This window comes from Porites lutea, chromosome 2 (assembly GCF_958299795.1).
Source record: "Porites lutea chromosome 2, jaPorLute2.1, whole genome shotgun sequence".
Taxonomy (NCBI): domain Eukaryota; kingdom Metazoa; phylum Cnidaria; class Anthozoa; order Scleractinia; family Poritidae; genus Porites; species Porites lutea.
Window position 1 is genome coordinate 20,151,642 of NC_133202.1, and position 22,500 is coordinate 20,174,141.

The 22,500-nt window shown below is 38.9% G+C and overlaps 2 protein-coding genes across 4 annotated transcripts in view; one reads left to right on the forward strand and one right to left on the reverse strand.

The window, feature by feature from the left end:
• Positions 1 to 1,059: 1,059 nt before the first annotated feature.
• Positions 1,060 to 11,738, reverse strand: LOC140927982 (AN1-type zinc finger protein 1-like). Of its 3 annotated transcripts, none has more exons than XM_073377693.1 (10): positions 11,677 to 11,736; positions 11,536 to 11,578; positions 8,533 to 8,590; positions 8,096 to 8,217; positions 7,479 to 7,567; positions 6,596 to 6,622; positions 6,068 to 6,159; positions 5,466 to 5,540; positions 4,146 to 4,229; positions 1,060 to 1,944 (listed from the first exon to the last, which is right to left on the reverse strand). In XM_073377693.1, the coding sequence occupies exons 1-10, from the start codon at positions 11,732 to 11,734 to the stop codon at positions 1,771 to 1,773; spliced, it is 822 nt and encodes a 273-aa protein (XP_073233794.1). In that variant the 5' UTR covers positions 11,735 to 11,736; the 3' UTR covers positions 1,060 to 1,770. The 3 variants fall into 3 exon arrangements, with proteins under 3 accessions (XP_073233794.1, XP_073233795.1, XP_073233796.1); XM_073377695.1 differs by lacking the exon at positions 1,060 to 1,944 and adding an exon at positions 3,627 to 3,663; XM_073377694.1 differs by having other exon boundaries at positions 8,101 to 8,217; positions 11,536 to 11,738.
• A 7,078-nt stretch (positions 11,739 to 18,816) lies between these two features.
• LOC140927983 (proteasome assembly chaperone 2-like) overlaps positions 18,817 to 22,500 on the forward strand; it is a 43,801-nt gene continuing 40,117 nt past the window's right edge. The window contains exon 1 of the mRNA XM_073377696.1: positions 18,817 to 18,914. Within this exon, the coding sequence (XP_073233797.1) occupies positions 18,852 to 18,914 (63 nt within the window). The 5' untranslated portion in view covers positions 18,817 to 18,851. The remainder of the gene's footprint in view (positions 18,915 to 22,500) is intronic.

A 22,500-nucleotide genomic window follows, 5' to 3' on the forward strand; every position in this document is an offset into this window, starting at 1 on the left:
TGAGGGGGATGTCCGTATCACTAGGGACGCCAAAAAAACGGGGATGCCCATATCACTGTTACATCGGGTCCAATCGTAGATGACGCCCTGGAACAGGCTGGGGGCGGGGGGGGCAGGGGTTGGTTAGGGGTAGGGAGGGGGACTGGTGTTGGCGCGGTGCTAACTCCCGCAAAATGCAGCATGCTTCCTGCTTCCTGAAACCTTAATTAAATTACCCAATTTCAACTAAAAACACAAGATATAACTCGATATAACTCGATACCAAGGTTTTAGACAATACCAAGAGCTATAATGGTATCATTATGGTTCTTGACAATACCGAGTAAAAGACCACACCCTTAGGCGTCAGCGCTACACTCACCTAAAGTAAAGACAAAGCACGACAATGTTTGTTTGGAGTCTAAAAGCGAACTAGTGCATCTAACTCATAGAAAAAAATTTGAAGTTACAGAGTGGTATAAAAAGGTCTCGTCATGAAAGATTTTTTTCATACGGTGGTTAAAAGAACAAAACATCAACGAAACCCTTCACCAAAAGAGCTTGTACGTACTGCGACACGCATGTCTAGTGCAAGGATGTGAAACACGATTGATTCAGGGTTCGTGTAAACAGACAGCTTATTCGGTTTTAAAGAACCTTCTTGAAAGAAGTGTGAAGTACAGTAAAGACCCGCCACTACGGAACCTGGGTTTTAAGAACCTGTTAAGATTAAATTTGCCAGTTACGCTCCCGATCTCTCTAGAACCGGTTTAGCCTAAAATGATCTAAAATCTATAAAAAAAATCTGTACGGATAAGTCAACATTCAGGATCCTCTTTAGAGACATAAGTGCCTTATTACTCCAACAGCAATTGTTATGGTATACGGGTTTTAACTAAGGAATGAGCTGAATACCACTAAATACTCTTAGCTCCAATGTTTTTTTCTTCAGAAGATAATAAGCTATTAAGAACCTAAATAACCTAAATTTGTGCTAATTACCATTTAAGAAAGCCTGTTTAGGCAAACTGGGGAAAAAACAGGTTGCTAGTCGGGGGCTTTTACTGTATTAAAAAGTAGGGTTTTGAAACAGACAAACAAACAAACGCAGGAACTAAACCAATGTTTTTGGACAAAACAAACGTATTCTCGCCCAATGTTAGGCTTTGGACAAAGTTATCAAGCCAACCACCAGGTTTTAACCCATTTACCGGCCTTACCCGTTTAAAGACTTGCCCCCCAGCAACGATTTTCAAGATCGGCAATGAAAGTATACAACATAGCCACAATTTGTTTGAACATTTAAAATCAGTTTGGGATATGCGGGTTCTTGATTCTTAAATAGCTCTAAGAAGGTTCATCTTGCTATTAAAGGTTCGCACTGAATAAAATATTTAAGCAAACGTCACAACGATGACAGAGATATAATTTGATGAAAGAGAAGACTCTTCCGAGGACTTAGTAGTTCAAAATATTTCTGCGTTTCTGATTGGCTTAATAAAATAATTACAATTCGCAACAGGACGTAGTTGCCGCCGAAATTGAGTGGACCAACCTGCAACCCGTATTACTAAATGCGTCGCTATTACAAAATGCTGCAGGACACAAAGATCTTTCTTGTGTTTTGAGTTCCCCACTCAAACCCCAGTGATATGGATATCCCCTTCTCAAAGGCATCACTAGATATATTCTTTCCTCTGTTCACCACAAGAAAAACAAATTCACCACATAATATTTCTGTCAAGAAAGAATTCCTTCACAGTTATTTATTACTATTATTATTTGTTTCTCTCATCTAGGATATTTATCTAGGTCAGGTAATACACTGCTTAAGTTTTTGTCCACATATTCCATTATAACTGTACTTCCATTCAACAGAGGCTCGTCATCATGTGCTAGCAAATACTCCAAAGTATCTTGCAAAGTCAGCAATTCACCAGTGTTTCGATTAATTAATCGCAACTTCTAAAAAAAAACAAGAAAAAATAAAATAAAGTTAGTCATTGACAATTTTACCATAATCAGCACTTTCGTGATGTAATACTTTTAGCTTCCGATTTTATCGCGAAGCCACTATAGTCTTCTCGGAGATTTTTGTCAGAGTCACGTTAGGTTCGCACTACTAAGATATGAGTGAAATAGGGCCGTTTCAAACACGCATGTATCTGATGTATTGCTCCCCTGGAAGTGGGACGAACGTTTGAACTCATTTAAACGTGTTCCAGCATAATCCGAAATCATCCGATACTGTAGAGCAAGGCCAGGATTTAAACGGATCCAATACGTTACATCCAACTATGTTGGATGGAGTTAGACAAAGATGTCAATGTAAGATGAGTTATATACTGATATAACCAAATATCAATAAATGCAATAAATTTTGAAAGCTTTGTTTTGTTATGAAGTATGTTAAACGACCGTTAAGTCTCTTTTACCACGTTCAAAATCAGTGCGTATTTTCGGCAAAAAAAATCTCCATAACTTCCGGTACTAAGTCTCACCAGGCGTAGCTGCCTTTAAGCCATTAAGCCCGGGCTTAACAAGAATTTGAGGCAAAAAGTAAGTGCAGGTTATCACGTCTTCATTAAGTAGTTTATCAATAACATTTAGTTCTCGATCGAGCTAAAAATGGAAAATTCTAGAGCCAAAAGTCTGCGGTTGGCAATACTGCAATTGTTGTCCGCAGAGAGCAGTTTACATTTTCCGTTCTTAATCTCCACCTAAATTTCTTGAAGTTACATTGTTCCGTTATCTCGCTGTTTCGCTATCTATGAGCAGTTCTCACTCAGGCCCCGCCGATTAGGAAGCCTAGTCCAGGCCCGGCTCTACTTCTTTTTCTACTCACTAACTGAATTTATAGTTTCATGACAAGTTTACAGAGACGTTTGTGAAGCCAAAGATCACTCAGTACCAACAGGAGGGTAAAAACGAACAAACGATCCACGATGCTAACAGATTGGCTATCATCCTTAGCCCTCTTGCACGCGCCTAAAGAGATGCTCATTGACTGCGAAAGAGTACTCTGAGATTTTCGTACAAAAAATGAAAAAAAACTTGCATTTAGTGACGGTTAGTAGACAATTAACGCTGACGCTCAGATTTTCCTCCCAGAGCTTATTATGGCATTCATTTTCGGAAAACGGCTCGTTCAGTGGTATTTCATTTTTGTCTAATGTTATATAAAAAATGTGCACTCAGTACAGGGTCAACGATAAATTTTGCAAGTTACTATTCGCGCGCGACTTTGGCAAAAAAGTTGATATCAGGAAAATTAGTGTTCTGAATCATTTTAAGCAAGCTCTAAAGGAACACCTATTTTAGTTGAAAATGCCTTTTACCGATGCACTTTACATTTTTGTTCTTTATACGTCTGGATTGTAGTATTTCTAATTATTATTACCTTGGTCAGTTCTTTAGTTTATTTTAATGTCTTCAAACGCGCATTTCAAAACGTATGTTAAATTTTTGCCATACAAACAAATATCAGTACATGTAATCATAATCATCATCATCATCATCATTTTATTCTTATCATTGTTGATTTCTTCTTATTATTATTATCATTGTTATTATTGTTATTGTTATTATTATCACTATTACTATTATTATTATTCCTTTTAACATCCTGGGCTTAAACGGAAAACTGCCTGGCTAGGCCCCTGCGGCCATTGTTTATGGCACCATCTACATTCAAACGAAAAACATATTTATACATTGCACTTAAAAGCCTTCTTCCCATAACACACCAGAGATAATCCCTCCTCTCATACTAGGTATTCACCATCAGAGAACAGGTACATTGTGGAACAGTATCTTTGTCTATTCGGCTTATACCTCAAAACGATTAACCTCTAAATTTTTATCCTTTTTAAGCCAAAGTACACGTAAACCTCATCCCCGTTTTGAAATCCGCCCAAAACCGTTGTAAAGACATCTTCAACATCTTCGGAAACACAATTGCAACTCAGAAGAGACGCACGTCTTTAGACCTTCAGCACACAAAAAGAGTAAGTGGAAAGGCAAAACTGTGTCGTTAAAAATCATGGTTTCCTTCAGTAACACATTCTTCGGCTAACGCTATTGATAAACGCTGGGACAAACATTAAGAAAACTGGCATAACCTCGTTCAAACAACTGACAGCAAAAAAAAGCAAAGCACACCTTACCTTCTCTGTTACATTTACATTATTTTCATTCTTTAGCTTGGCAGCCACAGCAATCTTATCAATGATCTTGCCAATGGTCCAATACTGACGGAGAACAGTAAGCACGGTCAGTTTTAATAGAATTAAGACTTTCGAAGAAAAATGATAACGGCTTGCCATTGTAAATTTTATATTTTGAAGAAAAAACCTGTTTTCTGAAAACTATGAGCAGAGACTAAGGCCTAGAATTTTATATTCTATAAATAAAAATTTGAAATGTAATAGCAGAGCTCTCACGCGCGAAGCGCGCGCAGCGGAGCACCATGGGTAAGAAAATATGGTAAACTACCCATCCGAGAAAATTTGGTAATCACGTGACCGTACACCGACCGCCTGCCCGCCCGTTCGTCCGCACCACAGGCATACCAATGTAAAATAATTCAATCAACAGGTCTGGCAACCCAAATGCAACTCAAGGTTTTATTTGGAAAGAAATCGCATGGCCGTCTGGATTTTTAGAAAGAAAAAACAACAACAAAGTCGTGTCTTTTTCGACGTTATTTTTGATGTTTACACTCACGTGGATAACAGAGAAAGAGCTAAAGCGAGTGATTGAAAACAAAAGAGACGAATTTTTTAGGAAGAAAAACATGAAAATTCAAAGCGGCTGTGAGACAATGAGAAATGCTAGCGGCCAGCAAGGTAAAAATAAGCGGCAGTGAAAAATAAAAGCGAACATGAACACAGGAGACAAAATAGTGGGTAAGCTCATACGACAATTCCTCCATAAAAATAACGTGTAACTAGGATGTATGACGTTTTAGTCCTACAAAACAGCGTTGTAGTTGCGCAAAACAACGGCAGAGAAAGACAAAAAGCGTGCTGCACGTGCAAATGTTTTTTTTTTTTTGCTAATTAGAAAAAAAAGTGTGCTGCGCGTGCAATTTGGTTTTTTTGCTAATTAGATCTATTGATCTTGATGCCATTTTCATTGCCCTCCCCGTTTAGCATTACACGATTTAATTTTTTTTGTTTACAATTATTATTAACCAGAGCTTCGCTTTTAGCCCTGGCTAAATCTATATATTAAAACCGAACTAACCAATCAAATTGCTTCAATGCGATGAAAAAGACATGCCATGACAGAGGAAACAAACTGAACATTATTTATTACGTCCTTTCTAATAAGAAGTGCGTTGAGCAATAGACTCAAACAGAATAATGAAATTCCAAATTTCGTACTTTCGAATTGGCGTTAACCAGTCAAAAGGAAGCCATTGTAAATCACCGCACGGTTCCGTTATTATTTTAGCCCATTCTCTCTTGATATCAGGTGCTTACCTTTGAGAAAAACATGGGCTGTTCTCTTTCTTTGTTACCCAATGGCATTAAAACTCTGAGATAAACACGTTCATCCTGGAAATTAAGGAAAGAACTGTCTGTAATATTCCCGAGTTCACTATTCAAACAGTTACAGCATGTACTGGCCTAATAGAGGAGACAAATAGCCAACAGCTTAACATCACCACCTAAGGACGCGATCATCTGAACTGAGAAGGGGTTTTAATAACATGATCTCGGCACCAGTTTATCAAAAACCTTGGTTGGTGATCTGGCGGCTGGAGTTTGATCTCACGGCCTCTCACTCTCAGCAGCCTGGCACTCGGACAACTGAGCTAACTGGATGGCGGTCTCAGATTCATGAAAAGTAAACAAAGCTCAGTTTGGATTCACCTCTGACTTAAGAATACTCTAGACGTTAAGACTATGTAACTTTCATCGAAGTCTCTATTCAAGGAAGTTCATAACAAAGTTATGTCAACAACCGCCAATCATTGAAAGATCACTGGAATGAGTTTTTCAGTGTTTCTTGGTGTTGTGTTATAGAAGCTGCGTAGAGTGAAACCCTTTATTGATTTTGATAGTAAACTTATTTCACAGACCTGCGGGACTGAAGGATCTCCAATTGCTTTCATCTTGATCTTCATCAATGCCACCTTAGCCGCCCGTCGTTCATTTCGCATTCCACCTGGCCCTAAAAACCACGGACAGCATAACATGAAGTAAGATATTTGATATGAGTAAATTGATTCTATATAAAAGTAGCGTAACGTATAAAATATGTGAAAATGAATTAATCAGCATGTCACAATCAGAAACAAAATTGTTGAGACACTGTCCTCAAATAGTGTAACTTCGGAGAACAAAGCAATCCAAATCCCTCACCCCCCCCCCCCTCCCCCCTTCATTCAAAGCTGGGGTGTTTGTTGTTTTTTATAGGTAACTTGAACAGTGGAGGGGATGGGGGAGGGAAAACTTCATTTCCCCTTCTGAAAGTCGCCAAAACATCAGAAAGACCCCTTAAGATAGAGTGTCTCAATTTTAGTCTCAATTAATTTTGTCACCATTTATAGCCAGCAGCATCACTACTAGGTCATTTACCTAATAAGTGCTGATTGCAAAACCAGTACCTTTCTTTTCTTTATTAAGTTCTTTACCTAAAGGGTTAGAAAAATAAGCATGACATTACAGTATGAAAAATGAAACACATAGAAAATCAATGTTTTCTAATTTATTTGGATTAATGTGGTTGGGGCCTCAGATGCCATCAGCTTTTTCAGCATCTAGGCAAAGAAGACACTGAGTTCAATAGCTTCAACAAGCACCAATTATCATATTCCCAGAGGTCAGCTTCAGACTTCACACTAACCAAATGGATGCCCACAGACAAGCAGGAAGCACAACATCCAATCAGTATAGGACCGAGGAGGGGACAAGAAAAAATTAATAACACCGATAAAGTATTGATTACCATGGACGCTGAAATGCACTCATGACTAACATCCATGCTGCCACTGTACCACTAATAATTCCATGTTACTTATCCCTATAATTATTACTTGATGAACTGAAAGTAGAACTTGTGTTTCACATAAGTACATGTTCTCACAAATAGCATTACTTCTCAACCAGACAAACTATCATCCCTACCAACCATCTAGCAAAGTCAAAGGGATTTTATTCACAAGGATGACACAACAGCCCATTGGCCGATCCAGGGGAGGGGGCAAGGGGGCCCAGGCTAGTTTTTTTTGAGAGTGCCCCCCCCCCCCTTATCTCTGGGTCTGGATGACCGGCACCTCCCCCCCCCCCCCCCTCTCATCTGAAGGATTGGATCTGCCACTGCAGCCTATGAGGAGATCAAGACCCAGGTAAATGTATTCCAAATACACTGCAGACATTTCACTTCACTAAAATAAGAATCTACTCCACAAAATGTCAAATTTTGTGCCTGTGTTACCCTCTCTCATTTTTTTTTCTATTACAATATTCACTATAGGCATAAACATTCACCAATAATTTCCTTTATTCTGTCCTCTGGTTTTATCCTTGCCTGCTTATCAGGAAGAGCTGAGCATTTATGGTCAGTTTGATGTCTGTGCCTGTGGTAGAACAAAAACATTATTAGTAAATTGTATCAGTTGGCACCTAAGTATGATCATGAACCATTATAAATAATTTAATGATGGTCAACATCCATTCATTTATTTTCATTTATTTCCATTCATTCATTTATCCATTCATTTATTATGACATAATAATATGATCTTGACATAATATTTTATTTTAAAAACTAAAAACTGAAAAAACTTACTACACATTTGTTAGTATGCAAAATGAAGCTTTGAGATACATATTGTAACAGTCAAACTTTGTATAGTTGTAAGCTAAAGAAGCTATCAGCAACAACCGGTTAACAGTAGTGATTTAGTGATTATTCATGTGAAAACCTAGCTGTCACAGCTAGGTTGGTGTTCAGATACTAAGCAAAAAAATTGTGGCTTAAGCCTTTGAAGCAGATGGTCAAACTTGAGTCACGAAAATTTCCTGGCAGCTAGCTGTTTCATGCAGTGATAACACCAGCTCAAAGACAAAAAAATGACAATTATGACAAAAAAGAATGCAATTACCTTACACAGTAATTATTATGACAGTGTTCACACAACACAGGCACCAAGTCACAACTTCTGCAGTCTTCAATAGCACACTCCTGGTACTCTGATGACAAAGCCCCACATTTTGCCATATTTCCCTTTCAACAAGTATTGAAACACATGTTGTGCATTTTTCACAAATATAAGTTTTTCATAAAATATGGTCAAAGATACCAGTAAATAATACAATGCTTTCTTATACCCCTTCTTGACAAGAACTTTTATTTATTTATCTACAATGCAACAGTGACTGTTGTAATTACATACCGGTATACCCAAAAAGCTTACAGAATACTTTATTTCATGTCGGGCTATGGCCTGTCAGGGAGAACACCCTGGTTCAACAAGAAAAACTACAAGAGAATAATACACAAAGGTGAGATGGCATACTGTCCATTGTAATTATTATTTACCTGATCTTCCTGGTCATTACTGGTGCAGCTGTGTGATGTCTTTGCTCGATGATCCTTACTGCAAAATCAAGTGACATGAACTGATGTCAAGTCCTGATTATACAAGATATAAGGATTTTCTAACTTGATGGAAATGTATGTGTCCATAGATTTGATGAATATCAGCGAATAAACACAAGAAAAAAGAAAGCCCACTTAACTGGGGAGGAAAGATATTAAATAAAAGAGTATTCACATTTCTTACTTCTTGCACAAGAGACAGCATTAAATTTTGCCTGTTTCTGATACAATGAATTCAAGCTGTTCAAGACTGCTATTTAAAGGAAAATATTTCTTACGAGAAAAGTAGTATGATTAAAATGCCTTTGGTAGGCAAACTAGAAGCAATGCACAGGAAAAATTTAATGTGGTGAAAGTGCGGCAGGTATTTTTTACAGGTCACATTCCACAGGTCAGAATACAGGTCACCATGCTCCAGTATCAGTGTTACCAGTTTTCTCTAAATTCCTAGAGAGAATCGTCTACAATCGCCTCATTAATTTTTTAAATAAACATGATATTCTTTCCCGGAATCAGTATGGATTCAGAAAAAATTATTCTACTGCACATGCTTTAATCCAACTGTATGACAAGATCTCAAATGCACTTGATAATAAAAGGGTAACTTTAGGCCTATTCATTGACTTATCTAAGGCCTTTGATACAGTAAATCGGGAAATTTTGCTCGACAAATTAGAACATTATGGAGTACATGGTATTGCTTTACAATGGTTTAAAAGTTATCTTTCTTGTCAAAAACAATTTGTGCAATATGATGATTACAACTCTTCATCATTAGATATCACTTGTGGAGTCCCTCAGGGGATCTATCTTAGGTCCCCTGTTATTCTTAGTATATATAAATGATCTATGTAATGTGTCAAAGGTCTTAGAGCTGATACTATTTGCTGATGACACTAATATCTTCTATTCGCATACTGATGCTTCCTATCTTATGGAAGTTGTAAATTTAGAATTGAAAAAGATAACGTGTTAGTTTTATACAAATAAGCTATCTATTAATGTTAAGAAATTTAGTTTTATCATATTCAGACCGAGACAAAACAGGCAAACACTTGATCTAGCTTTTAATATTAGTAATTATTTGATTGATCATGTTAAGGAAGCTACTTTTCTTGGTGTAATTTTGGATGAACATTTAACATGGAAATCACATATACATAATGTTGCTCGGAAAGTGTCTTAAGTCATAGGTATAATTTATAAATCAAGTTTTTGCCTTAATAATTCCTCCTTACAGATGCTTTATTTTAGCCTTATCTACCCATACTTATTCTACTGCGTGAGCGTCTGGGCACCTACCCATCAAGCCTCAGAGGATTAATCACACTTCAAAAACGGGTCGTAAGAATAATGTCGAGGAATGCTTTCGAGTTCACACTGACCCCTTATTTAAAAATTTAACAATTCTGAATCTTGAGAGTATCTACAAACTTCAAATAGGAAATTTATGTATCAATACAGATCTGGCTTACTTCCTTATAGCTTCAATAACATGTTTTTGGTGACATGCCAGGTGCATTCTTATGGCACTAGAAGTTTGGAGCATTTTTATTTACCACAATGCAGGACTAATATAAGAAAGTTCTCCATCAGTTTCCAAGGTCCTAAATTTTTTAACTCTCTTAGTTTTGAAATTCGAAATGCAACAAGTACCACTTCCTTTTGCTGTAAGCTGAAAGCATTCCTCTTATCATAAATAGTAATTTATATATATATATATATGTATTTTTTTTTCTTCCTTTGCTCTTTTATTTTCTTTTTGTTGTTTTTCTTTTTGTCATTTCGCTTTTTTTAGCCTAGAACTATGATTAGTACGACTATCTAATGTACTTATTTTAAGATTTACTGTAGCTCTGCCATTGATTTTCCCATGTGTAATTATGATAATATTTTGTTCTAATTATCTAACTGAGGGAGCCCATTCCTTATAAGCCCGGTGGCTTCTCTTGGGCTTCCTCGCCATGAGAGTTTAAGTAATTAGATGTTATTTGAGTTGTACAAATTTTGGCAAACAAAACAATAAACAATAAACAGATAAATAAGTAAGACCAGAAGTGTCACCTAATCCCAATCTTTATCCAAAATGTTGTTTTTGACCACGGGAGAAATTACTTGGTTTACTTAACTATCAATAAAACAGTGACCTGTAATCATGACCCGTGGAATGTGACCTGTTAAAGAAACCTCTCTGCGCACGTGGTTGCTCCAAGTCATTGTGCATTTTCAAATACAAAGGAAAAATTTGCTAAACGTTCTGCAAAAATGAAGAACAGCTCCCCCAAAAATCAGTCAGCCATCTGTTGGTAGACAACCAGCAGCTGTTCACTGACTGTTGCCCAACAGTTCACCGATAGACTACTAACAGCTTTCCGACAGTTCACGGACAGGCCTCTCCAACAGACCAACAGATTTTTTTGGGAGCTGTTCTTCAGTTTTACCAAACTTTCAAGTTAGAGCGGTTTTCACTTGACTGTCGAAAGTAATTGAGGAATTGGTTTGGTTTTGGTTTTACTACGCCCTTTGGTTGGCTAGTGTATTTACTTTGGTTTTGGTTTTACGACAGTCAAGTGAAAACCGCTCTAATGTCTTGTTGTACATAAAGGCCCCACAACAGGCTTATAATAACAGATCAGAACAACCTCTGCCACCCTTTTCTTAACATTTTGTCATTTGGTGAGTTAAAGAGGATGGTCCAGTGTGGTCCTATCAAGGTCTTCTTTAGTAGTTGAAAGAGTTGAAAATACATTTAAAAAGCTTAAATATAAAAACATCTGATAATGTTTCAAGATGATTTAGTAATTGATAATTATCGATTCTTCGCAACTTTTTTAACTCTTTATATTGATCGATTACCAATTTAATTAATCAATTATAATCGAAAGTTATCGATTATTGATTTTTATCGATTGGACAGCCGGGCAGGAGGGGGTCATAACTTACCAATAGGTGCGATTGCAGCCATTGCATACAAATGGTAGAAAATCTACAGGTTATAATCCAGTCGTAAAAATAAGGTTAAGGCTAACACAGCAGAGAGCAGCTGCAGAATTCTCACTGAAATGAAAACAGAAATTTCAATACCGAGCTGCCCACAGGACTCTTCTTCGCAATGAGAACCAAGCGAAGGAAACTCCGCCATTTTGAAATCTTGAAAGCTTGGGAACCTCGCACGGTAGAGCCCAAGCTCTCTCGACGTCACCGTAGCGTCAAAACGGGTAGTACTTGGTGTAAGACTGCCCAAAATGTCCCGGGCCACCGCCCATACTGTTAGTACTGTAGTAGTACCTATGGTACCAGCAGGAGCTGTGTAGTACCTGTGGTAGCTGTAGTACCTGTAGTAGCTGTAGTAGCTGTTGTAGTACCTGTAGTAACTGTAGTACGTGTAGTACCTGTAGTAGCTGTAGTAGCCCTGTAGTACCTGTAGTAGCCGAAGTACCTGTAGTACCTGTAGTAGCTGTAGTACCTGTAGTAGCTGTAGTAGCCGTAGTAGCTGTAGTACGTGTAGTACCTGTAGTAGCTGTAGTAGTAGTTGTAGTACCTGTAGTAGCTGTAGTAGCTGTAGTACGTGTAGTACGTGTAGTAGCTGTAGTAGCTGTAGTAGCTGTAGCACCTGTAGTAGCTGTAGTACCTGTAGTACCTGTAGTACCTGTAGTACCTGTACTACCTGTACTACCTGTGGTACCTGTAGTACGTGTAGTAGCCGTAGTACCTGTAGTAGCTGTAGTAGCTGTAGTACCTGTAGTAGCTGAAGTAGCTGTAGTAGCTGTTGTAGCTGTAGTAGCTGTAGTACTGGTAGTAGCTGTAGTAGCTGTAGTAGCCCTGTAGTACCTGTAGTAGCCGTAGTAGCTGTAGTACCTGTAGTACCTGTAGTAGCTGTAGTAGTAGTTGTAGTACCTGTAGTAGCTGTAGTAGCTGTAGTACTTGTAGTACCTGTAGTGCCTGTAGTAGCTGTAGTACCTGCAGTAGCTGTAGTACATGTAGTAGCTGTAGTAGGTGTAGTAGCTGTAGTAGCTGTAGTACGTGTAGTACGTGTAGTACCTGTAGTAGCTGTAGTAGCTGTAGTACCTGTAGTAGCTGTAGTAGCTGTAGTACCTATAGTACCTGTAGTAGCCGTAGTAGCTGTAGTACCTGTAGTACCCGTAGTAGCTGTAGTAGTTGTAGTACCTGTAGTAGCTGTAGTAGTTGTAGTAGTTGTAGTACCTGTAGTAGCTGTAGTACCTGTAGTAGCTGTAGTAGTTGTAGTAGTTGTAGTACCTGTAGTAGCTGTAGTAGCTGTAGTACGTGTAGTAGCCGTAGTACCTGTAGTAGCTGTAGTACCTATAGTACCTATAGTACCTGTAGTACCTGTAGTAGGTGTAGTAGGTGTAGTACCTGTAGTATCTGTAGTGTCTGTAGTAGGTGTAGTACTGTAGTAGGTGTAGTAGCTGTAGTACCTGTAGTACCTGTAGTACCTATAGTACCTGTAGTAGGTGTAGTAGGTGTAGTAGATGTAGTACCTATAGAAGCTGTAGTTGCTGTAGTAGGTGTAGTATCAGTAGTATCTGTAGTAGGTGTAGTACCTGTAGCATGTGTACTACCTGTAGTATCTGTAGTATTTGTAGTACGTGTGGTAGGTGTAGTATAGTAATAGTTTTGCATGACCGCATCATTGTACAGTATTGCAAAAGCATACCTAGTACAATCGAAATATAAAACAAACAACACCAATAATGAACCAAAAAAAAAACTGCATTACTAACATTGAATCATGTATTTTCATACAGGAGGAAATAAACTCCATAACTAACTCGTTTACATCATGGTTCTTCGAATCCTTTATCAGTTTCATGCTTTCTGGAGATGATTTCTTGTCAAAGTCCGGTGTTATTCGATTGATTTGATTAATGAATGCCTGTCTCTGTACTGTGTTGTTCCTTTTTTTCTGGTAGAAGAAATGAATCTTATCGTCTACCTGATCTATGTTCTCTTGACAAATGATCTATTTGGTATCGACCTTGTACAATCAGAAGTTTGTGATTACTTATTTTAAACTTAACCAAAATGTTGTCATTCATCATAATGTCTTACCTGGTAGAGATAATCAGTTGTAGAATATTCATCTTTAAAAGTTTTATAAAATTCAAATTTTTTTTAATTTTCAAGACTGTGTCGCAAAAAAGATACCGGATATTTCTCTCTCATTTCTGTGGTATATCGTCCAATTTTATCATTATCTAAAGATTCTGTATCTAAACTGATGAGATTGTATTGTTCAAACATGTTTATGAATTTGCAATAATATCCGGAATTATTCATAGAATGTAGATTCTTTGACATAAGGAAAGACTGTTTGACTATAGAGTCCTTATCGTTGGTGGTTCGATAAACAAAATAGTTCATAATGTTTTGATTTCTCGGGATAAGCAGCGGCAATCTACCAAGTTCAGCTCGGCAAGCTATGTTAGAGGCCTTATTGTTTACTTGTAAATAACGTTTAAAGAATTTGAGGGGATTTTTTTTCTATTGGGGAACTATATATCCCACTTTTACAATCTTGCTCGGTGCACATCCCCCTTACCTTACCTTACCTTACCTTACCTTACCCTTACCTTACCCCTTAACATGGGGGATATCCAGTGAATATGATTGTGTCAAGAATTTGGGATGCGGTATGAAGATTAACTTTATTAAGAACTGTCGTGTCTGCTTCCGAATACTAGAAAACGGCTGAAGGGCCTTCTCTTTTATATTAGTTATCATTGTCGATTTAAGGTGGCTTATAACAGTTTTCCGATAACACCATTGTCTTTTCAAACTTGGACATTTTTTACAACTAAAGGCATTCACTGGACGGAATTGATGTAATTAAGCTTGTAAAAACATTTTTAATGCGTAGTATAACGCGAAATATAGTGGTTAAGCACCCAAAAACAGGACTGGAAACTAGATCTGGGCTGGATCAGAAGGCAATGTAATAAGATGACAAGACACCCAAGACACAAGCAATGCCAAAAATTCAGAGGATAGTCGCAGCGCAGCGCTGGACTTTCTCTACTTCATCAATCGCTAACAGAGGTGTAGCGCTCAATTAAACTTGCTGAATGGAGAGCTCGCCTTCAGTTTGAACACGTAATAGTCTCTACATGAGTCAATCAGGTGGGTATAGAGCGGGCAAGCCAATATTCCTATTGTATAAGAGAGACGCCCACTACATATGGAGGAACTCACTTATTTTGTTTGCAGGAACTTACTTTTTTAACTGGTTATAATAATGGGTGATGTCATGAACGAATATTGTAGGAGCTGCACGGAAGGTCTTTCATAATTGGTTGCGGGAAACAAAGATATGTCATTCTTTTGGGTCAGGGTTAGGCACCACTGGACCCTCTTGAACTACATCCTTGCGCATGTTAATACTAGGGAATCCACCAACAGGGCTTGTCTTTCAACATAGTACACCACTCTAGCCGAACAATACTACCAAGTGTGGAATAGCAGAACTTTTATAGCCCGAAAGTGCCTCAAATCTCAACCAATAGATACAGTTGTACCATAATATACCTAAGGATCAAAGGCTTTGATATAGGCAGGGAAAAGTGATTTAAAGGTGGCTTCGTTAACGTCTTTTATTATGGTGTGATTTCTTATTCTTACATTTCTTCACCTTTGGTCGAGTTAACGTACTTCTTCATACCTAAAGCTTCATCGTGAGTATTAGGCGGTTCTGGGCGAAAGGGGGAAGAGATAAGGTTGCGAAGGCCTGATACTCAGTCTACGTCTGCTTAATTATATACTGGTCTGTCAACATACAAGAACAACAACAACAATAAGCTTTATTTTCACAGCCATAAAACGTCTCAGCTTAAACAGAACTCCATCAGTCAGAAACAGAGCTAAACAGAAACAGAAACTCCAAACTTTTCATTCAAAACGTTTTTATCACCTAGAAAGCCAGTTCAACAGTTTCCGGACTCGCTTTACAGTGCCGTGATGTCACCTAGTAAAGGGTTAAAGCCTCAGGGGCACCCAACGACTGTCTCCTTTAAAGTATGTTGGAAACACTTTTTACGCTGTCCACAGTTTTCTTTTCTGCACCCTAGAAATGCATTCTAAGCGGCACTACAAAATTGTTATCGTTTAGGTCATTAGAGATTTCCACAAGCAGGCAACTTTTTGGCAACTTGTCGTACTTGGAACAACTTCTTTCCTTTATTGCAACTATTGGCTTTTTGATTAAGATTTCTCTAGAACTTTATCATCTAATTCTGTGATATCGGAGCAGCTCTTAGTGTTTAAATTAGCCTTTGTTCCATATTTCACAATGTTTTGTAGACAATTTGCGAATTACCAGTAAAAAAAGGAGACAAATACTCCTCCCCTGAGGCATATGAAGGGCGCAAGATAAGTCAGCAGTTTTTACAGAACATTGTAAATGATTGACGCAGATTGTCACTCGACTGACTCGAGTATCTCGGGTGAAGAAAGTCATTAAGGAATTTTTTTGGCTCATTACATTTCTTTCGTGATTTTAACTCCCGAAAAAGTTATTAAGCAACGCTGGTTGCGCTGAAAAAATTGCACGAAAATGCTAAGAAATCTTACTTTTGTTTGTACAATTTGCATATTTTCATAACTTCAGACCAAACAAAGATTTTGTTTTTCGAGCAACCTTTTGAGTAAGTTTTGTTGCAATAAGCAACTTTTGATTGTTTTTGGCAACTTTTGAGCATTTGTTTGAGAAATAATGTGAAACTTTTTGGAAAATCTCGAGCAACTTATGGAAAGCCCTCCCGGTCTGACCGGTCATCCTAGAGGAACTTAAGTCAGTTTTCACAATTACAAAGGTTTCAGTGTTACTTTTGCGAAAATTTTAGTTGCAATTTAACGATTTACGCAAGTGAGGATTTTTCTGGTTACCACTCCCCATCACATTTTAGAATCCAAAAAAACCTTTAGGTGACCATTTTTTAAAGAAAAATATTGTAACCTGGGAACTGATTTTGAAACATTAAAAATCAGAATTCGTAGGGAATATATTAGGTATAAAGCATCGAAAATTGTAAATGAATGGAAGGTCCATCTAGGAATTTTTAGTCTTCCTCAAGCAAAAGAAAATTCTTGGCAATATTTGCTTCTCCGAACAGATATTTAGCAGAAAATTGTCTTTGGGTGCCCCTAATAGCCTAGCCGGGTCAATTTTGTGCAATTGAGCATGGGACACCACAGTCGTAAGAACAAGATAGGCCGCGTAAAAATATAAAAGCTAGAAAATATTCCTATAGATCACTAACTTCATCAAATGTGTGTGAACCTTGATGTTCCTTTCATAAGCTTGTGCAAATCGTCTTTTGTACTTTGTAGAAGGTTCCATTTAGGACTCACATACCTACGTTTATATTCTATATATTGTCTCGCCCATTAGTTTATATCAATCCCTTTGAGTATGACTCGGTTTCACTGCCTTACGCCTAATAATTATCCAAGTTTGGTCGATTAACTAAAGTGAGACTAGTCGATATAAATGCTTGGAAAATTTGCTGGAGGGTAGAAAGGAATCTTTACAATTCCTTACACCATTGGACGCCCCTACTAAGGCTGCTACAGCTACTCCAGATACCACAGCTACTACAACTGCTACAGGTACTACAGGTACTACGGGTACTACACCTATTAAACCTACTACAACTACTACACCTACTACACGTACTACAGATACTACAGGTACTACAGGTACTACACCTACTACAGCTACTACAGCTACTACACCTTCTACAGATACTACAGCTACTACAGCTACTACACCTGCTACAGGTACTACACCTGCTACAGGTACTACACCTACTACAAGTACTACACGTACTACAGCTACTACAGGTACTACAGCTACTACACCTACTACAGCTACTACACCTACTACAGGTACTACACCTACTACAGCTACTACACGTACTACAGCTACTACAGGTACTACAGCTACTACAGCTACTACAGGTACTACAGCTACTACAGCTACTACACCTACTACAGGTACTACAACTACTACAGGTACTACAGGTACTACAGCTACTACAGCTACTACAGGTACTATAGGTACTACAGCTACTACAGCTACTACAGGTACTACAGGTACTACAGCTACTACAGCTACTACAGCTACTACAGGTACTACAGGTACTACAGCTACTACAGCTACTACAGCTACTACGGCTACTACAAATACTACAGGTACTACAGTTACTACAACTACTACGGCTACTACACGTACTACAGGTACTACAGCTACTACAGCTACTACAGGTACTACAGCTACAACACGTACTACAGGTACTACAGGTACTACAACTAGTACAGCTACTACAGGTACTACAGGTACTACAGGTGCTACAACTACTACAGGTACTACAACTACTACAGCTACTACAGCTACTTCAGCTACTACAGGTACTACAGGTACTACAGCTACTACGGCTACTACACGTACTACATGCACTACAGCTACTACCGCTACCACACGTACTACAGCTACTACAGGTACTACACTCACTACAGGTATTACAGGTATTACAGGTACTACAGCTACTACAGCTACTACAGGTACTACAGCTACTACAGCTACTACAGGTACTACAGGTACCACAGCTACCACAGCTACTACAGCTAATACAGCTACTACAGCTACTACAGCTACTACAGGTACTACAGCTACTACGGCTACTACACGTACTGCAGGTACTACAGCTACTACAGGTTCTACGGCTACTACACGTACTACAGCTACTACACGTACTACAGCTACTACAGCTACTACAGGTACTACAACTACTACTACAGCTACTACAGGTACTACCGGTACCACAGCTACTACGGCTACTACAGTTACTACACGTACTACAGCTACTACAGCTACCACAGGTACTACAGGTACTACACGTACTACAGCTACTACAGCTACTACAGGTACTATAGGGCTACTACAGCTACTACAACTACTACAGTTACTACAGCTACCACAGGTACTACAGGTACTACACGTACTACAGCTACTACAGCTACTACAGGTACTACAACTACTGCTACAGCCACTACAGCTATTACAGCTACTACAGGTAGTACAGCTACCACAGGTACTACAGCTACCACAGGTACCACACAGCTCCTGTGGGTACCATAGGTACTACTACAGTACTAACAGTATGGGCGGTGGCCCGGGACATTTTGGGCAGTCTTACACCAAGTACTACCCGTCAAAACTTCACTTTTTTCAACCAAGTTGAAAAATGTTCGTTTCAGTTGACGAGAAGCATGTTACTGAGGAGTGGAGTGATTTTACCTTGATTTTGGTAAGGCACTTAGATTTGTATGCATTATTGTTACTTAATATGTAGCTTCCGTTTTGTGTAACCTTTTATGAGTTGATCCAAAAGGTCTAGATAGCAGCAACAATATAGATAGTCGTAAAAACATAACAACTTTCTTTAATTTTCCAGACATGTTTCGACGGTACATCCGTCATCTTCAGTGTTACATATTTTGAAATCGCCGTTGAATTTAAAGCGCGCGCGATCTTACAAAGTTCGTTACATTGCGTTGTCAATATTGCGTACTAAAACAAAGTTAACTGAGTGACGCTTAGTTAGAGAGTCAGGTTAATGTGTTTCACTTTGTAAGATCGCGCGCGCTTCAAATTCAACGACGATTTCAAAATATGTAACACTGAAGATGACGGATGTACCGTTGAAACATGTCTGGAAAATTAAAGAAAGTTGTTATGTTTATACGACTTTTATGAGTTCTTGGTAAAACACAATGTCCCCCTCCATAAGTAATATTTAACGAGGGGGACATTGGGGGGTACCCAATACCGCAATACCGTAAGAAAAAATGGCAAATACCGAAATACCGCGTCGAAAATCGTCTAAATACCGATACCGCATATTTTAATCACATTTATAATCAGTTCCGCAGACTTGTGGTTGCTTCCATCTAGTGCATTTAATTATCTCAGGCATTTATGCACCAGATGTCCATGTTTTTTTTAACATTTTGGTAGTTTGCAATTCTCCGCAAATTTTCACTGAAAAGTAAACTACATTCGTTCAGCCTTTTGGTATTTCGACCCAACAGCTAATTAACTCCAATAAAAATAACTCTTGAAAGCGCGAAAAACAAACCAACCAAAACCCATTCCACACACGTGTAGTGCGAGTTTTGATATAAAGTGAGTCTAGTCTAGCACGTCAGTCTCTCAGGGGTCAGATCACACGCCGCGCCATCCTCGGAGACCCAGGGGCAGATAGTGGGGACGACGGAAAGTCTAAACGGGCGGAAAAATATATATGGAACAAAGAAAAGTAAAGAAAAGCGAGAAGAGCCCCAGGGGACAATGTCTTACCAGACCAGTTCCAAACGGTCGCCGCCAGTCTGGTTTCTGATTGGTCTGGCACCAATCTTGTGTTTTTCTGGCACCAATCAGAAGCCAGAACGGCGGCGACCGTTTGGAACTGGTCTGGTAAGACATTGTCCCCAGGGGCTCTTCTCGCCGTTCTTTACTTTTCTTCGTTCCATATATATTTTTCCGCCCGTTTAGACTTTCCCTCGCCCCCTTTATCTGCCTCTGGGTCTCCAAGGATGACGCCGCGCTGTTAAGAGGCAAACTTACAAAATTTTCTTCTTTTAACTTTACAAGGTGTTTTTCAATTCTCGAAACCCAACATCTTAACTTATTGTGAAAGGTTTGAACCCTGGAGTCATTTCAAAAGGTTGAGTTTGATCGTCCGGGTGAACGTAGCCCTGAATAGGACTGTTGTTGTTGACAGTGACTGACGTTTTGACAACCTGTGCGGTAGTCATCTTCAGAGTCAAAGTGAGTTGAATCACGTCAGTTTATGGTATTATACTCTGGTTATTGATCTGTTTGGTCAATTATGTCGCGATTTTATTGGTCGTCTGTCAGTTAAGCCGTGATGTTATTGGCTGTAAAGACTCGTAATCAGGGATTGGTGTGTTTCGATCCGTCTATTGTCACAGTTAAACAGTCGTCTATTGTTAGTAAAATTGTCAGTTCTCCCGTTGTTCTCTCGTAGTTAGTTTTGCTTGATCTCGTCAATAAGTCGTTTGTACGGCGCTGGTAACTGTTGGCTATGATTCAGTGGCGTTTGTTCTAAGTTAGTAAACCAGCTTTCTAAAGTAAGACGTTGATAGTAGTCTGTAGAATACGTTATACATGTCGCAGAGTCCCAGTCAATTTGATGTTTCGTCTTTAAATGGTGCTCAGCAATGTGATTGTTGACGTCACCATTCCTCATCGCGCGTTTGTGTACGGTCAGTCGCGTGCTTAGGTTTCTGCCGGTTTCACCAATGTAAGAAGCCTGGCAGTCGCAGTATTTTGATCTTGTATACTGCTCCCTGTCTGTCCTCCGGTTTGTCTTTGTCCTTGACATTAGTAAGCAGTTGCCGTAAAGTGGTTATCGGTTTGTGCGCAACACGTATATTGTAAGGTTGTAATATACGTGCAATAGTTTCAGAGGTGCCTCTGATGTACGGTATGGTCGCTTTCGTAACAGGACCAGAGTTGGTCTGAGAGTTGGAATCAGTGTTACCGTGAGTGTTTCGTCTAACAAAGTCCGTGTTGTAATTATTCTTACTAAAAACGTTGTTAAGATAATCAGTCTCGTCTTGTAGGCTGTCAGGTGAGTCGCAAACTAGTTGCGCTCGTCTTGTCAGAGTCTGGATAGTAGTAGCCTTGTGAGAGGTCGGGTTGTACGAAGACTGGTCTAGTAATCGGTCGGTATGTATCGGTTTTCTGTAAATAGAACTTATCTAAACTTATTCTTGTTGCGATAATGTTCGCCTCCTTCGCCCTCTTCATAAAAAATTGCCACACAGTCAATGATGACCACGCCGTCTTCAACCTCAGCGACCTCAGACATTGTGAGAAAACGTTTAAGACCTCGAATTACCGGCACAGGTACACAGATCGACAAGCCTGGTAAGGTAACTTGAGACGACTCATTATCATTGGATGTAACAACAAGCACATTGTATATTATCGACCATTAACTGTCACAAAATGACCCACAAATGGTGTAATTATTTACCGTTATGTCTCAAGACTTCTAAATATTAACTTTTATTGACCTTTATGTCTTGCTGTGTTTTGTTTTGCGTATTGTATCGAAAGGAAAGCGCAAATAAATGGTACCGTAATACTGTGAACAATCTTATTTCACCGAATACCGTCAGCCAAAATGATGAAAAACCGCATACCGCAGAGCTAGATGATACCTCAATACCGCACGTTAAAATTAAAATTACCGAAATACCGCATGAAAAAAAGCCCAATACCGCAATACCGTAAACCCCCATGTCCCCCTCTTTAACAACTACAGTCTCAGACAAAAATAGTTGGGACACTTTAACCAAACGCTGTTTTTCCCCTTCTCGTGCTCCCGTCGTCCCTCTCAAAGTTGTTTATCGCAGTTCGGTCACCAAATCTTGTACACCAATATTGAGGGGACAAGGAGACCCCAAAGTGTCCCAACCATTTTGACTACTGAGACTGTGTTTTAGAGGAATTTTAGGTATGTGACTCCTCGTTGGCTCTAGTGGCGGGAAATCGCTAGGCAGGTATATGCACGTTTGGGAGCCATTTTTTTGGGAAAAACATAAGAGATTTCACGGATAGAAAGAGAGAATACAATCTATGGAGGAAAGAAGTCTTTGTTTCTTTAATTACAACATTCCAAGGTATTAACTAGAACCACTACGTGAAACTTACCGGGGCCCAGTGGGACAAGGGATTGCATAGATATAGTTTACCCCTGGCACCCCTCCCCCCTCCTCTGTGGAGGCTAATACTTAGTCTGATTTAACTCATGCAGAAAAAAGGCAATATAATGCATGAGAAAGGAGGATGTTGTTGTAAGT